Source organism: Eriocheir sinensis, chromosome 20, assembly GCF_024679095.1.
Source record: "Eriocheir sinensis breed Jianghai 21 chromosome 20, ASM2467909v1, whole genome shotgun sequence".
NCBI classification, from domain to species: Eukaryota; Metazoa; Arthropoda; class Malacostraca; order Decapoda; family Varunidae; genus Eriocheir; species Eriocheir sinensis.
The window spans coordinates 20823019-20840518 of NC_066528.1; the positions used below are offsets into that span (position 1 = coordinate 20823019).

Consider the following 17500-nt stretch of genomic DNA (forward strand, 5'->3'; position numbering starts at 1 on the left):
TTCTTCTTCTCCTCCTCCTACTTAGCTAATCTATCCTCCTCCTCCTCCTCCTCCTCCTCCTTCTTCTTCCTCTCTTCCTTCCGTTAATCCTTATCATAGCCTCCTCTTCCTACTTAACTATGTTCCTCCTCCTCCTCCTCCTTCTCTCCTCCTCCTCCTCCCGGGCATCACTTTTCTTCCCCGGCAGATAGCATCATCTTGGCGCCAGGGCGGGCCTACACACACACACACACACACACACACACACACACACACACACACACACACACACACAACATCCTTCTTCTCTCCTTCCTTCCTTCTGTCGTTCCTTCATTTATGCAATATATACTTCCGTTCTCTCTCTCTCTCTCTCTCTCTCTCTCTCTCTCTCTCTCTCTCTCTCTCTCTCTCTCTCTCTCTCTCTCTCTCTCTCTCTCTCTCTCAGACGCACACATTCACACACAGACACAATATCTTCGTACCTTTCATACACACACACACACACACACACACACACACACACACAAGTTTAATGACCCAACATATATATTAAGGGGAAGTTACGAGTTGCAAAGAGACCACCACCACCACCACCACCACTATCACCACCACCACCACCACCACCTCCACCACCATTTCTCTGTACGTGTCAGGCTTTCGTATTCATTAATGTTATAACGAGAGAGTGTGTGTGTGTGTGTGTGTGTGTGTGTGTGTGCTGTGAAGGTATGGACTTACTGGGCGTGGCTGAGAGAGAGAGAGAGAGAGAGAGGGGGGGGGGGGCTAGTTCATGCAAGGTGCCCCTCCCATTAATTTGCTTTCACCTGGACAACGCACGCACACACACACACACACACACACACACACACACACACACACACACACACACACACACACACACCATTCTTTCTTTATTTCTTTTCTTTCTTTTTCTAACATTAATCAAATATATATTCTCGTTTCCTTTTCCTTTTTTTCTCTTTCTTTTGTTTCTTTTCCATATTAAAGTAAGTAACGTTAATCAAAATATGTAATCGCTTTCTTTCTTTCTTTTCCTTTTTCTGTGTGTTACTTTCCTATCTCTCTTTTTCTTATATTAATGCTAAGCGAAGTATCTAATCACATGTATATTCCTTTTCTTATTCTTTTTATTTCTTCTGATAATTTTCCGCTAAACCAAAAAATAAAAATCACTTCGGAAGACAAAAAAAATAAAAAGAAATGCAGATTCAATTTTTCTCTCCTCCTCCTCCTCTACTTCCTCTTCCTCCTCCTCTTGCAAACACCTCTTCCCTTCCTCTCCTCCCTTCCCCCCCTTGAGGCACTCCACGGGGCACTCCAGAAGGGCGGGTGAGTCACTGGCACTCTCTAGGACACGTGGGCACCATCTCCTACCCTGCCCATGCCTTGCCTATGTCCTTACCTATATTTCCTACCTATGTCTCGCTATGGTCCAATATTCTTAGCATTTCCTCCTTATTAAATGTCTTACCTATGTCTTCCTATGGCTTGCCTATGTCTTACCCATGTCTAACTATAAAATGTCTTACCTATGTCTTATCCATGTCTAACCTATGTCTCCACTATGTCCTTACCTATATATGTCCTACCTATGTCTCGCTATGGTCCAGTATTCTTAGTATTTCCTAGCCATACCATGTCTTACTTATGTCTAACCTACGTCTTCCTATGTCTTACCCTTGTCCTTCCTGTGTCTCGCTATGTCTCGTTTTCTTGAGCTCTCCTGCCTATAGTATACCGTGTCTTGCCTATGTCTTATGCCTCAAAAAATATGAAAAAAATAAATTGTAAGTTGTCAAATATATACACTTGATTTTTTTTTCCCTATAGTAACACACACACACACACACACACACACACACACACACACACACACACACACACACGGACGCTAGCTAATCTTGTCACATAGAAAAATACAAAAAAAAAAAAAAAGTTATCAATCAAATACATATGAAACTATCCCCCCTACATACACACACACACACACACACACACACACACACACACACACACACGGACGCTAGGTAATCTTGTCACATAGAAAAATACAAAAAAAAAAACGTTATCAGTCACATATATATGAAACTATTTCCCCCAACACACACACACACACACACACACACACACGCACACGGACGCTAGCTAATCTTCCCACATAGAAATATTAAAAAAAAAGAAGTTATCAGTCAAATAACTATGAAACTATCCCCCCAACACACACACACACACACACACACGTACAGAAGGGCCTCAATCGTGTCCTTACCTCTTCGTTGAGTCCAGTCTGGGGGGCGGCGAAGGAGGGGAGGAGGAGGAGGATCATCGCCATCAGCAGCACCACCACCCCCTCCTGACGGCCCTCTCGTGGTGGTGACATGGTGGTGACGGTGGTGACGCACACACACACACACACACACACACACACACACACAGACTTAACACACGCACAAGTTTATCTAATACAGTTTTTCTTCGTCTAATGCCTCAGAAAACACACACACACACACACACACACACACACACACACGCACACACTAGTTAACACACACTCACACTGACACACACTTATAAACGCACACTAAATAGCAGCTCTTCTCTCGTCCCGCACAAGGCTCAGGGCTCAAGACACCGCGCAAGGCATCTTCTGGCACTCATAAATCCACTCTGAGCAAAGGCACTGAACCGCGTGGCACTGAGAACTCGAGTGACAACCGCGAGTAGCACTGCTGGAGGAGGCGGCGGCGTGTCCTCTCACTCTGAAGGCTATTGAGGCACTGAGCACTGAGTTGTCTCGGGAGTCGGGTGTTGTGTCGTCTGCAGCCCCTGCCCGACCCAGCCTCCCGCGCCCTCCTCCTCCTCCTCCTCCTCTTCCTCTTCTTCTTTCCTCCTCCTCCTCTTCCTCTTTCTTGATGATTTTGATGGAGAGGTAAAGTTCCGGGTATTGGCTATAGCTGCGCGTTGCCCCAGTGCTTATCGTCGCTACTTTAACCCATAGGAACATAAAAACGTAAGCCCAGCCCGCCCGACCCAGCCTCCCGCGCCCTCCTCCTCCTCCTCCTCCTCTTCCTCTTCTTCTTTCCTCCTCCTCCTCTTCCTCTTTCTTGATGATTTTGATGGAGAGGTAAAGTTCTGGGCATTGGCTATGGCTGCGCGTTGCCCCAGTGCTTATCTTCGCTACTTTAACCCATAAGAACATGAGAACGTAAGCCCAGCCCGCCCCGCCCAGCCTGTTCCCGCGCCCTCCTCTTCCTCCTCCTCTTCCTCTTCTTCTTTCCTCCTCCTCCTCTTCCTCTTTCTTGATGATTTTGATGGAGAGGTAAAGTTCCGGGTATTGGCTATGGCTGCGCGTTGCCCCAGTGCTTATCTTCGCTACATTAACCCACTAGAACATAAGCCCAGCCAGCCCCGCCCAGCTTGTTCCCGCGCCCTCCTCCTCCTCCTCCTCCTCCTCTTCCTTTTTCTTGATAATTTTGATGGAAAGGTAAAGTTCTGGGTATTAGCTATGGCTGCGTTGCCCCAGTGCTTATCTTCGTCACATTAACCCCGCCCAGCCTACTCCCGCGCCCTCCTCCTCCTCCTCTTCCTCTTCTTCTTTCCTCCTCCTCCTCCTCTTCCTTTTTCTTGACGATTTTGATGGAAAGGTAAAGTTCTGGGTATTGGCTATGACTGCGCGTTGCCCCAGTGCTTATCTTCGTCACATTAACCCCGCCCAGCCTACTCCCGCGCCCTCCTCCTCCTCCTCTTCCTCTTCTTCTTTCCTCCTCCTCCTCTTCCTTTTTCTTGACGATTTTGATGGAAAGGTAAAGTTCTGGGTATTGGCTATGGCTGCGCGTTGCCCCAGTGCTTATCTTCGTCACATTAACCCCGCCCAGCCTACTCCCGCGCCCTCCACCTCCTCCTCTTCCTCTTCTTCTTTCCTCCTCCTCCTCCTCTTCCTTTTTCTTGACGATTTTGATGGAAAGGTAAAGTTCTGGGTATTGGCTATGGCTGCGCGTTGCCCCAGTGCTTATCTTCTTCACATTAACCGCCCAGCCTACTCCGCGCCCTCCACCTCCTCCTCTTCCTCTTCTTCTTTCCTCCTCCTCCTCCTCTTCCTTTTTCTTGACGATTTTGATGGAAAGGTAAAGTTCTGGGTATTGGCTATGGCTGCGCGTTGCCCCAGTGCTTATCTTCGCCACATTAACCCCGCCCAGCCTACTCCCGCGCCCTCCTCTTCCTCCTCTTCCTCTTCTTCTTTCTTCCTCCTCCTCCTCTTCTTTTTCTTGACGATTTTGATGGAAGGGTAAAGTTCTGGGTATTGGCTATGGCTGCGCGCTGCCCCAGTGCTTATATTCGTCACATTAACCCCGCCCAGCCTACTCCCGCGCCCTCCACCTCCTCCTCTTCCTCTTCTTCTTTCCTCCTCCTCCTCCTCTTCCTTTTTCTTGACGATTTTGATGGAAAGGTAAAGTTCTGGGTATTGGCTATGGCTGCGCGCTGCCCCAGTGCTTATCTTCGTCACATTAACCCCGCCCAGCCTACTCCCGCGCCCTCCACCTCCTCCTCTTCCTCTTCTTCTTTCCTCCTCCTCTTCCTCTTCTTCTTTCCTCCTCCTCCTCCTCTTCCTTTTTCTTGACGATTTTGATGGAAAGGTAAAGTTCTGGGTATTGGCTATGGCTGCGCGTTGCCTCAGTACACATCTCCGTCGCATTAACCACGATGACAACAATCTGCCTGGCCATTTTATCATTACCTTACACAGCTAGGGTTCATATTTTTATTTACGCCTTTTTTACTCTTCAACGGTAAACTATACGTACATTTTCCATAACTCCAGCATTCATTTATATTACGAACTTAATGCAAGCCACCTCTCCTTCCGAAATTGACCTCTCTTTTGGTCACTCTATACTATACAAGAGTTAACCAGCATCTTCACTTTTTTACCCCTGTGCTGTCTAACTCCCTGATGCAAAAGTTAACCAGCATCTTCACTCTTTCATCCCTGTGCTGTCTAACTCCCTGATGCAAAAGTTAACCAGCATCTTCACTCTTTTATCCCTGTGCTGTCTAACTCCCTGATGCAAAAGTTAACCAGCATCTTCACTTTTCCATCCCTGTGCTGTCCAAATCCCTTCTGCAGGAGTTAACCAGCATCTTCACTTTTCCATCCCTGTGCTGTCTAACTCCCTGATGCAAAAGTTAACCAGCATCTTCACTTTTCCATCCCTGTGTTATCCAAATCCCTTCTGCAAGAGTTAACCAGCATCTTCACTCTTTTATCCCTGTGCTGTCTAACTCCCTGATGCAAAAGTTAACCAGCATCTTCACTCTTTCATCCCTGTGCTGTCTAACTCCCTGATGCAAAAGTTAACCAGCATCTTCACTTTTCCATCCCTGTGTTATCCAAATCCCTTCTGCAAGAGTTAACCAGCATCTTCACTTTTCCATCCCTGTGTTATCCAAATCCCTTCTGCAAGAGTTAACCAGCATCTTCACTCTTCCATCCCTGTGTTGTCCAAATCTCTTCTGCAGGAGTTAACCAGCATCTTCACTCTTCCATCCCTGTGTTGTCCAAATCTCTTCTGCAGGAGTTAACCAGCATCTTCACTCTTTCATCCCTACATTGTCCTTGCTGTAAACATCCAGTAATTAACTTCCTAGCCCATAATATCGCCCCTCCTAGCCCGGGTTCAGCTCGTAGCCTCGATCCTTGGCGGGACATAATATCAGCCGGCCAGGCCCTGTTTCCTGTCCCCAGTAGGCTTCCCCAAGGTTGTGCGCTGCGGCCCGTCCCTTCAACCTCACAGTCCTTGGTCCAGAAAACATGTGATATATTTTACAAGGCTTCCTCCTCCTCCTCCTCCTACTACTACTACTGCTACTACTGCTGATACTACTACTACTACTACTACTACTACTAATCCTGTTATGCATATTTTTCAAGGCCTCCTCCTCCTCCTCCTCCTACTACTACTACTACTACTAGGGTCGTGTGGTCACGACCCGGACAAGGTCTCGACCCGGACAGTCTTGATTAACCAATGAACGATCGAGCCTAGGATGACGTCAGAGCTATGACGTATGAGGGAGGGCGGTCCTAACTAGACGCCATTTGCAAACCTCCCCGCCGACGCTCCGCTTGTAAGCATGGTAAGAATTTCGATTTTAAGAGGTCGCGATCTTAATTTTCGGCATCAGGATATATTGTGCCATGACCACGAATAAGGCGTGATCAACTTGTGATAAGTTTTGTTATGTAATATAGCCATATTGGCATAAAATCAGTGATAATACGGAGTGCCTAAACAACAATGGACTCGTTTGGGGTGCCCGCTAGACAAAATTATGCCGTGTTCTCGACTCGGACAATTTTTGACAATTCATGCAAATTAAGTGTACTGGAAAAACCAATTAAAAAGTGAATGATTGCATAGTTCTTACAACTATAATGTACCATATGTGAGATAAAGCCATGGAAAAGGCTGGAAATGGGTGTTTGCCACGGCTAAATATCGAGTGATTTTTCGAAGTGTTTTATTGATGGAAGTGAATTATTTTTAGCATTAATATGTGCCCCCCATTAGTGTTTACTTCTCCAAATTGAAATATTTAACCTAGGCCAATTGTTTATATTTTTTACGAATTTAAAAAAAAATGATGTGCGTGGTCTCGACTCGGACAGTGTGCACGTGATGTCCGAGTCGAGAACACGGAGGTATAAGAAGGATTTTTTTTTTTTTTTAAATGACTCTGTCAATCACTCTCATTTTAACCTAAAACCAATATTAATACTATATATTAACATACGAAAGAAAAAAGGCGTAGTTTTAAGGAATTCAGTTACCTTTTTTTTTATCATATATATTTTTTTATTACATTGATATTTTGCTACCAATTGTTTTATTCCACCTTTCAGTGTCATGTTCTGGATGTTCTTAGTAAGAAAAAATATAAAACATTGGTGTAAGTGTGTTTTTGGTGGACCAAAACATCCGTCCGGGTTGAGACCACAACCCCGTCCGGGTCGTGAACACGCGGTCTCGACCCGGACAGAGAATTCTGGATTTTAAAAACGGCTGTAAAACCAATACTATGATATCTACAGATATGAAACTCATAGCATAAGATGGGGAATTAGTTAAGCTTTCTTTTAAGCACAAAATCTCTCCTGTAGCTCAATAACTTTTTTTTTTATGAATATTATTCACTTTACTGTCCGGGTCGTGAACACATCACCCTACTACTACTACTACTACTATTCCTAATCTTGTTATGCATATTTTACGAGGCCTTCTCCTCCTCTTCCTCCTCCTCTTCCTCTTCTTCCTTCTACTATATCCAGAGACCTATTTTTTTTTTTTTTTTTTTTTTTTTTTTTTACATCAAAGGAAGCAGTTCAAGAGTAAAATATAAAATGACAATAGTTGAGTTGTCCAAAGAGTGTTTCGTGATATATCCAGCTTCTCTGTATAGTACTCTCTCTCTCTCTCTCTCTCTCTCTCTCTCTCTCTCTCTCTCTCTCTCTCTCTCTCTCTCTCTCTCTCTCTCTCTCTCTCTCTCTCTCTCTCCTACACAGACAGATAGACAGACAGACAGAGAGACAGACAGACAGACATATAGATAGACAGACAAACAGATGGACAGACAGACAGACAGAGACAAACAGATAGACAGACAGACAGACAGACAGATACAGACAGACAGACAGACACAAACACACAGACAGACAGACAGAGAGACAGAAAAGGACATAAAGCACATAGTTCGTGAAGTGAGCGGGTCGGAACACACACACGCACACACATACACTTCCTGATCCGCCTCACATCCTATCACGCTTTTTTTTTCAAACTTCCTGACGTCACCCATAGAGCAGGTCAGCACTATAGGCGGTCACTCTTACGTCAATGCCACGAGAGGAGAGAAGAGAGGTCATGTGTAAGAGGTCAGAGGTCACAGAGAAGGAAAAAGAGTAAGAAGAAAATGAGGACGAAGAGGAAGAAGGAGAGAGGTCAAAGGTCACAGAGAAGAAAGGATGAGGAGAAAGAAGAGGAAGACTAGCGAAGAAAGTAAAGAGGTCAAAGGTCACACAGAAGAAAGAATGAGGAGGAAGAGGAAAAGGAAGAAGAGAGATATGTGTAAGGGGTCAAAGGTCACACAGAAGAAAGGAAGGAGAAGAAAAAGATGAGGAAGAGGAAAGATAAGGGAGAAGAGAGGTCACTTGTAAGAGGTCAGAGGTCACACAAACGAAAGGAAGAGGAGGAGAAAGGAGGAAGAGGAGGAAGAGGAGATGCAATGACCCAGCACTTAATTTAGTCTAGTCAGCAACACTTAATAGAAACAAATAAAAATAGATGAATGAAATAAATATGTCCGCTTCCCCAAAGAGAGAACTACAAGGAAGCTGAGTGGATTAAGCAGTGAAGGAGTTCTAAGCATTGCATCTCTTCATTTTTGCTGTTGGTGCAGTTTCAGGCAGTGCAACAGCGATTCCTGGGTCAAAGATCAAAGTCCTTAAGCACATCCTTGTCCTGGTATTACTGTTATTATTACATTATCAAACGGAGTGCGATAGATGGAGGTGAAACAATGCAAATACTGTATGTTTCTAAGTCTGTGCCTATCACTAACACACACCTAAGACACAGATAGTTCAGGATCACTAACACACCTAAGACACAGATAGTTCAGGATAAAGAGAATAAAGTAGAGAAAATTGATGGAAATGAGAAGTAGAGGAGATAGAACTGAAAGAATGTATGTTACTAAGAATCACTAGACTCATGAAGCTACCCACTATGACAACACAAAGCCTCCACCAAAGCCTTATCATATGTGGGTGTGTGAGATATTTAAGTTTTTCGGCCACCTCTTTGGATTCTTTTTAGGAGCAGTGAGTAGCGGGCTTTTTTTTTTATTAATGTTTGCTTTTTGTGTGCCCTTGAACTGTCTCCTTTGCTGTAAAAAAAAAAAAAAAAAAAAAAAAAAAGTAAAGAAAATCGATGGAAATAAACAGAACTGCAAGAATGTGTTACTAAGAATCACTGGACTCATGAAACTACCCACCATGACAAACTAACAGCCTCCACCAAAGCCTTATCATATGTGGGTGTGTGAGAGAATAAAGTAGAGAAAATTGATGGAAATAGGAAATGGAAGGGATAGAATTGAAAGAATGTATGTTACTAAGGATTACCAGACTCATGAAACTACCCACCATGACAACACTAACAGCCTCCACCAAAGCCTAATCAAATGTGGGTGTGTAGGCCCTGAGATGATTAAGAATATGGGCTTTTATGGGCTTTATATTTAGTAACTTATTAATGGAAGGGAAGGAATTAACATGGACCTTACAGTAATGAATTTGAGCACCTGAAAGTTAATTAAAAGGATATCACCTGAATTCACTGTCAATCTATATGTAAAAATCACTATCACAAGAGTTTCACTAGACTCACAAAGCTACCCATGGCAAGACTAACACAACAGCCTCTACCAAAGCCTTATCAAGTGTGTGTCAGCCTCTTCATAAGACACATATATTGATGGGAAGGAACTAATGTGAGAGTGACGAGTTTTATAGTAGAGGTTTTAAGATAATTGAGCTTATAAAAAGGTTTGGATGTTAACTTGCAGTCATTCATCATTCTACTAAACTGTTTATGGACACAGTGATTAGCAGAGTTTATTTTCACTCTCTTATTCCCTTGAGCTACTTTCTTCATCATAAAAAAAAAATATAATAAAAATCTCTTCATATATACATCAACCACCAAACAGGAAGGGCCGTCAATGAAAGATCTCGGTATAAAAATTATTTTATTATCACGTATGACCAAGATGGGCATAATGCTTAAAAGAATACACCAAAATGTAGGCAGTTATGACAATGTTCACTTGACGAGCGCTCGGCGAGACACGGGTCCTAAGGCAGAGAAACACACACGTTGTCTTGCCTGTCTTCCGGTAATATTGCAACGCGGCACCACTGAGCGGGCCAGTCTGGGTGCCACACAACTAGGGATCCGGCACACCTCTGGCACCCCACACACCACCCCTGCCACACACACACACACACACACATATACACTCAAGGGATGTGAGACTGAGGGGTGTCACTATGGAAACCAGGTATAGCTTCTGACACCTCCCAAACACACACACACACACATACACAAGCATCTATACACAACACACACCCATACACACACACTCAAGGGATGTGAGACTGAGGGGTGTCACTAGGGAGCCAGGCATAGCTACTGGCACCTCACACACCACCCCTGACACACACACACACACACACACACACACACACACACACACACACACACACACTCTCTCAAGGGATGTGTGGCCGAGAGGGGTCAGGTTAGGTCCACTTGCCGAGTCACATTTGGTCTGGACAAGTTGCTGTGTGCCTTCTGTGTCCCATGATGCTGTGCTCTGTCTCCTGTGCCGTCTGTGCCACGCTGAGGAAAGGCAACAGAGAAGCAGAGTGACCAGAGCAGCAGAACAGCACCGAGATCAAGCTGGTGGGCTGGTGGGAACGCTTCAGTCCAGGACATAGCCACACACACACATACACACACACACACACACACCCAATGTCACAAAGGGAAATGTCTGAGTCCGTGTCCATCCTCGCCCTCTGCCCCTAAGCTGCTGCACCACACTGGTTTGACACGCTTGAGACACGTCCGAACACGCTGAGACATGTTCCCGGTCAACGTCATGTCACATTTCAACGCAACACTTCACTACATTTGGTAAAAACGTACAAAAAACTTGCCTTTATACACACTTCACACTTCTGCTTCACGCTCAGCCGGGTCCAGGATGCAACGCTGATTTTGTTTTTCGTTTTATTTATTTTTTTATTTTCCGAGACTTCTGCTTGTCCGTCCGAGGGTGTGTCGACACGCGCGTAAAATTAATGGTACGTAATTATTCCCTAAGGTGTAAAAAAGTTAGCCTATCAAAAATTAAAGTACTTTGTCCCTTTTTGAGTTTTTTGTCGTTTTTTATCTTTTTTTGGATTTTGGGTTTTGAGGAAATTATGCTTTTGTATACTGGCCAAGACGAGACCTTTTTTCCAGCCCGAGAACCTTACTTTTTCCCCTCGAGAATCATACTTTTTCCCTCCATTGAACTTTACTTTTTTCCTCTAGAATCATACTTTTTTTCCCTCTTGAACTTTACTTTTTTCCTCTAGAATCATACTTTTTCCCCTCTCAAACTTTACTTTTTTCCTTACTTTTTTCCTCTAGAATCATACTTTTTCCCCCCCTTGAACCTTACTTTTTTCCTCTAGAATCATACTTTTTTCCCCCCTTGAGCCTTACTTTTTTCCTCTAGAATCATACTTTTCCCCCTTGAACTTTACTTTTTTCCTCTAGAATCATACTTTTTTTCCCCCTTGAACCTTACTTTTTTCCTCTAGAATCATACTTTTTCCCCTCTAAAACTTTACTTTTTTCCTTACTTTTTTCCTCTAGAATCATACTTTTCCCCTCTTGAACCTTACTTTTTCCCTCTAGAATCATACTTTTTCCCCTCTCAAACTTTACTTTTTTCCTTACTTTTTCCCTCGAGAATCATACTATTTTTCCCTCCATTGAACTTCACTTTTTTCCTCTAGAATCATACTTTTTCCCCTTGAACTTTACTTTTTCCCTTGTAATTATTTCCTCCCTGTAGCCTTGAGGAGCTCCGTCAAGGCACGATTTTGTCTTATTCACCCGGCGAGCAAAGTCAAGTCCCGATACACATGAGTAATCCATCCATTGTACCCGGCCGGAAGCGTCTCCACCTCCTCCTCCTCCTCCTCCTCCTGTCACGATGAGCAGCAATTCTACAAAAAATATAGAAATTAAAATAAAATAAAAATCGTCACCATCGTAAACAAACTCCTACAGTGATTTTGGGGGCGAATTCCTGATGTTTGGGGATGAAGGATTTTTTTATCATTAATTAATACTTTATCATCAACCTCTTCTGGACACTGATCTGTTAATATGAGTAGTGCTTAACCCGGTAGCAGCGACGGGGCAAATTTGTGGCTTTACCGTGTAGCAGTGACGGGGCAAATTTGTGGCTTTACCGTGTAGCAGTGACGGGGCAAATTTGTGGCTTTACCGTGTAGCAGTGACGGGGCAAATTTGTGGCTTTACCGTGTAGCAGCGATGGGGCAAATTTGTGGCTTTACCGTGTAGCAGTGACGGGGCAAATTTGTGGCTTTACCGTGTAGCAGTGACGGGGCAAATTTGTGGCTTTACCGTGTAGCAGTGACGGGCTAATTTTGTGCCATGATATAAGCCCCCAAAAATAGATGATACACAAACTGATCACAAATACGTTGATATATATTATGAAATGGTTTGCGTGAGTGATGTTTTTTTTTCATTTTTCTCGCTTAGAGGGACCGTTAAGAAACATGATCCCCGCTGCTACTGGGTTAATTGATGGTTCTGATGACAGCCGACTTGCTTTAACAGAGATGCTTTGTTTCACGTAAAAAAAGTATATATCATCCTAGAGTGTGAGTGTTTTAAAAATCTTCACCTTCCTGCCTACATCACAACCCAAGACAGTTTTTCCATTTCACGAACGAAAAAATCACTCAAGCAGTTTGTTTCCGAAGGCGACACAATAATAATATCTACAGTAAACAGTCGCACCCTGGCCGGCCACACACACACACACGCCAGCCCGGGCCGACTGCATGGAGATCCTTCACTTCAGACCCAGCGAGCAGCCACGAGGGGGTCTTGTCTACCGGTCTAAGAGCTGTAGGGAGTCACACACACACTCCCCCTTCATCTTAGGCTGGCAGTAGGAGTTCTCAGCTGCCCACAGACTATGGAACACCAACTTAGTTTAGACTCCCTGGCTGCCCTATGCTATGCCCTGAGCCCCTCCGTACCCCCTCACACACAACATAAGGTCTTTCTCGGTCTAAGGCTGCCAAGGGTGTGAGTTCTAAGCCGCCCACAGACTACGATACACAGACCTATTTAGCAACTTCCCTGGGTGCCGTATGCTATGCCCTGAGCCCCTCCGTACCCCCTCACACACAACATAGGTCTTTCTCGGTCTAAGGCTGCGAGTTCTAAGCCGCCCACAGACTACGATACACAGACCATTTTATCGACCCTCTGGCGGCCCTACACTCTGCCCTGAGACCCTCCGTACCCCCTCACACACAACATAAGGTCTTTCTCGGTCTAAGGCTGCCAAGGGTGAGTTCTAAGTAGCCCACAGACTACGATACACAGACCATTTTAGCGACATCCTGGCTGCCCTATGCTATGCCCTGAGACCCTCCGTACCCCCTCACACACAACATAAGGTCTTCCCTGGTCTAAGGTTGCCAAGGGCGTGAGTTCTAAGCCGCCCACAGACTACGATACACAGACCGTTTTAGCGACATCCTGGCTGCCCTATGCTATGCCCTGAGACCTTCCGTACCCCCTCACACATAACATAGGTCTTTCTCGGTCTAAGGCTGCCAAGGGCGTGAGTTCTAAGCCGCCCACAGACTACGATACACAGACCATTTTAGCGACAACCTGGCTGCCCTATGCTATGCCCTGAGACCTTCCGTACCCCCTCACACACAACATAAGGTCTTTCCTAGTCTAAGGCTGCCAAGGGTGAGTTCCAGCCACCCATAGACCTTATCATAAACTCCCTGGCTGCCCTTTGCTATGCCCTGTGCCCTTCCTTTCCCCACTGAGGCTCCACAGGGACACAGCGCACACACACACACACACACACACACACACACACACACACACAGTTACAGTACAAAAAAAATCGTCAAATTAAACGATACGAAAATGAATAATGATTAAATAGACTTAATGTTCGTCTTGACAACTTAATTTCTTTACGTTACAAAAAAAGAAGGATTAAAAAGTGTATTATTTTGCTTTGTCTTTATGTTAATACAAGAAGAAAAAAAATCATTAAGAAAAACCTATCGTGAAATCGCCCTAGGAATTTCTTGAGAGGTCCTTGAGCAGATAATTTTTCTTCTTCTTCTTCTACTTCTTCTTCTTCTTCTTCTTCTTCTTCTTCTTCTTCTTCTTCTTCTTCTTCTTCTTCTTCATCTTCTTCTTTCTTGAGCCCAAAGTCGAGGAACGTCCAGAAGACTTGTGTGTGTGTGTGTGTGTGTGTGTGTGTGTGTGTGTGTGTGTGTGTGTCTGTGTGTGTGTGTGCGCGCAACAACGCTTAAAAACATCAGACCAGGCAGATACGAGAGTGCTATCGGCCAAGACCATGAAATCATCTGAGGTAGTCGCGTGTGTTCCAGGCAGAACCTAAACGCATCCTGAAACATTACTCTTGAACCAAACACCTTCAAACGCTACTAAGGAACCATGAAGCTAAAGAAGGGACAGCTGACGACCTTATAAGTTACCAAGAATGGATGACGGATAGTATTGACAAAGGATGAGGAAATAAGTAAAATGGCTTAGAGATACTGAAGGATGAGAATGAAACTGCCTATTGTCATTGCCTTCAGGAGTTACCGAGAGAGATAAGAGGAGAGAGAACATGGAGTAGGTACAGCCAGTCTTAAAAGAAGGTTCCTGTGCCAAAATTAACCACACAAATTCAGACGTTATGAAGAAAGGCGACAGAGAAATAGAGGAAGTTATGACAGCCAACACTTTTAATTACAAAAAAATATACGTAAAAATAGAAATAAAAAGACATTACAGCCATTACGTAAAAAAAACTGTACCGAGATGACCTTCCCACCTTCATAAATTACTCAAAAAAGGTAACATAGAAATTAAAAAACGAGAATATAGGTTAAAAAAAAAAAAAGATACAGGTGTTGTCTAAAAAGAGCTTATAATTATACCAAAATAAGACAGAGCGAACAAGAGTGAGTGAGTGAGTGTTGTTGTAGTAGTAGTAGTAGTAGTAGTAGTAGTAGTAGTAGTAGTAGTAGTAGTTGTTGTTTTTGATGGGGGTTATTGACGGCCACTCTGAGTATGTCCTGGTCTCTCTCTCTCTCTCTCTCGGTCCTTCCTTCCTTCCTTTCTTTCTTTCTTTCTTTCTTTCTTCCTTCCTTCCTCTCTTTTTCCTTTCTTTCTTTCCCTCCTTCCTTCCTTCCCTCCTCCAACCCTCGCCATTTTAACCATAAAAATAATCACAATAAAACCCCTACAGCAAGATTGGCCGCACCCTCGCCTTCGTCTGAGCCGCCCGCCCAGCACCGCGAGACCTCTGTGCCACCGGCCAACGCACCGAGGCTTCACCGTGTCCCGTCTTTGCTCCGCGGTTCCTCGCTTCACACACGACTTTTTAATCTTTTGTCGACGCTGCGTTTTGAGAGCACAGCGACTTGAGGTATAAGATCTGGCACTGTTCTGGACCTTTTTTCTTCTTTTTCTTCCTTTTTTTCTTTAGTTAACTCTCTCTCGCTCGCTCTCTGTCTATCTCTTTCTCTCTCTCAAAATCTCATCGCTGGTTTCCGAGGGGCATAGCGTCGTGAGGTAAGGTTTAGAAGTCGTTTCTGGCTCGTCTTTCTTCCGTTTTTCTTCCTGTTCTTCCTTTTCTTCCTTTTCTCTCTCTCTCTCTGGCTCCTATGCAAAATCTCATCGCTGGTTTCCGAGGGGCATAGCGTCGTGAGGTAAGGTTTTGAAGTCATTTCTGGCTCATCTTTCTTCCTTTTTTCTTCCTTTTCTCTCTCTCTCTCTCTCTCTCTCTCTCTCTCTCTCTCTCTCTCTCTCTCTCTCTAGCTCCTATGCAAAATCTCATCGCTGGTTTCCGAGGGGCATAGCATCATGAGGTAAGGTTTTGACATCATTTCTGGCTCGTCTTTCTTCCTTTTTTCTTCCTTTTCTTCCTCTCTCTCTCTCTCTCTCTCTCTCTCTCTCTCTCTCTCTCTCTCTCTCTCTCTCTAGCTCCTACGCAAAGTCTCATCGCTGGTTTCCGAGGGGCATAGCGTCATGAGGTAAGATTTTGACGTCTTTCTGGCACCTCCTTCTTTATTTTTCCTCCTATTTTCATTTCTCCTTCTCCTTCTTCTTCTTCTTCTTCTTCTTCTTCTCCGAGACCCAAATCAGTGGCCCATCGCTGGTTTCCGAGGGGCAGAGAATCGTGAGGTAAGTTCTATACCGTTTCTGGCTTGTCTTTCTTACGTTTTCCTTCCTCTTCTTCAGACACCTTTCTCTCTCTCTCTCTCTCTCTCTCTCTCTCTCTCTCTCTCTCTCTCTCTCTCTCTAGTCCTCCTCCCAAGCCGTGGACAGACTCAACGCTGGTTTCCGAGGGGCAGAGTGTTGTGAGGTAAGTTCAATACCGTTTCTGGCTCTTCCTTCTTGCGTTTTCCTTCCTCCTCTTCTTCGGTCACCTTTCTCTCTCTCTCTCTTTCTTTAGTGTTCCTGCCAAGCTATAGACAGAGACTCAACGCTGGTTCCGAGGGGCAGTGTCGTGAGGTAAGTTCTATATATCATTTCTGGTGCTTTTTTCAATTTCTATTCCTCTTTTTCTTTAGTTAACTCTCTCTCTCTCTCTCTCTCTCTCTCTCTCTCTCTCTCTCTCTCTCTCTAGTGTTCCTGCCAAGCCGTGGACAGACTCTACGCTGATTTCCGAGGGGCAGTGTCGTGAGGTAAGCTCTATACATCATTTCCTGGGCTTTTTTTCAGTTCCTATTCCTCTTCTTCTGCAGTTAACTCCCTCTCTCTCTCTCTTTCTCTCTCTCTTTAGTGTTCCTGCCAAGCCATAGACAGACTCGTCACCAGTTTCCGAGGGGCAGTGTCGTGAGGTAAGTTCTATACATCATTTCCGGGGCTTTTTTTCAATTTCTATTCCTCTTTTTCTTCAGTTAACTCTCTCTCTCTAATGTTCCTGCCAAGCCATGGACAGAGACTCAACGCTGGTTTCCGAGGGGCAGTGTCGTGAGGTAAGTTCTATACATCATTTCAGGAGCTTTTTTCAATTTCTATTCCTCCTCTTCTTCCTCTTCTTCTTCTTCAACATCACATCGTAAGTCTCGCCAACCACCCTCAAGGCTCCCAAATACACTCTGAGCATTTCTTTCTCTTATTTTCATTCTAATTCTTACGCTCATTCTCCTTTTACTTCATCCAGTCTAGTCAGTCTTCCAAGCCCCAACACAGAGGCTCCGAACCACAAGCTGAGCACTGTGCAAAGAAAGGGAAGGGAAGGGAGGGGCGACACACACACTCACACACGCACCCCTACACACCCCTGCCCTCAACCCCCTTCCCTCCCCTTCATCGACTGGGCACGTTTATCACAGACTCACAAGTTCAGGGTCGTGGCTGCCGTGTAGGGTCGCGACGTGAGCTATGATCGCGGTAAACTTAGGGTCAATTCGCCGATACGAAATTATTGCAAAAATTGACGCCGACGGAATTGCACACGTAAAAAATTATCAGTCTTGAACCTAGAGTCTCGCGCACACACACACACACACACACCCACACACACACACGTACGCACACACTGCCCTCGCCCACTCGTAAAA

General features: G+C 44.7%; 1 protein-coding gene and 1 long non-coding RNA gene across 13 annotated transcripts in view; both read right to left on the reverse strand.

Annotated features, from left to right (window-relative positions):
* Positions 1-2788, reverse strand: part of LOC127001373 (SPARC-related modular calcium-binding protein 1-like) — a 64555-nt gene extending 61767 nt beyond the window's left edge. For all 4 annotated transcript variants that reach the window (XR_007755173.1, XM_050865920.1, XM_050865919.1 and 1 more), the window contains exon 1: positions 2273-2788. Coding sequence is in view for 3 of the 4 variants with exons in the window: in XM_050865920.1 (XP_050721877.1) it covers positions 2273-2383 (111 nt within the window). In the remaining variant the exon portion in view is untranslated. The remainder of the gene's footprint in view (positions 1-2272) is intronic.
* A 7008-nt stretch (positions 2789-9796) lies between these two features.
* Positions 9797-17500, reverse strand: part of LOC127001375 (uncharacterized) — a 9604-nt gene continuing 1900 nt past the window's right edge. For 5 of the 9 annotated variants that reach the window (XR_007755211.1, XR_007755209.1, XR_007755208.1 and 2 more), the window contains exons 2-3: positions 13134-17500; positions 9797-13003 (exon numbers count right to left, since the gene is read on the reverse strand). The exon at positions 13134-17500 is cut by the window's right edge. This is a non-coding gene — a long non-coding RNA (uncharacterized LOC127001375). The remainder of the gene's footprint in view (positions 13004-13133) is intronic. The other 4 variants (XR_007755212.1, XR_007755214.1, XR_007755213.1 and 1 more) reach the window with 4 other exon arrangements.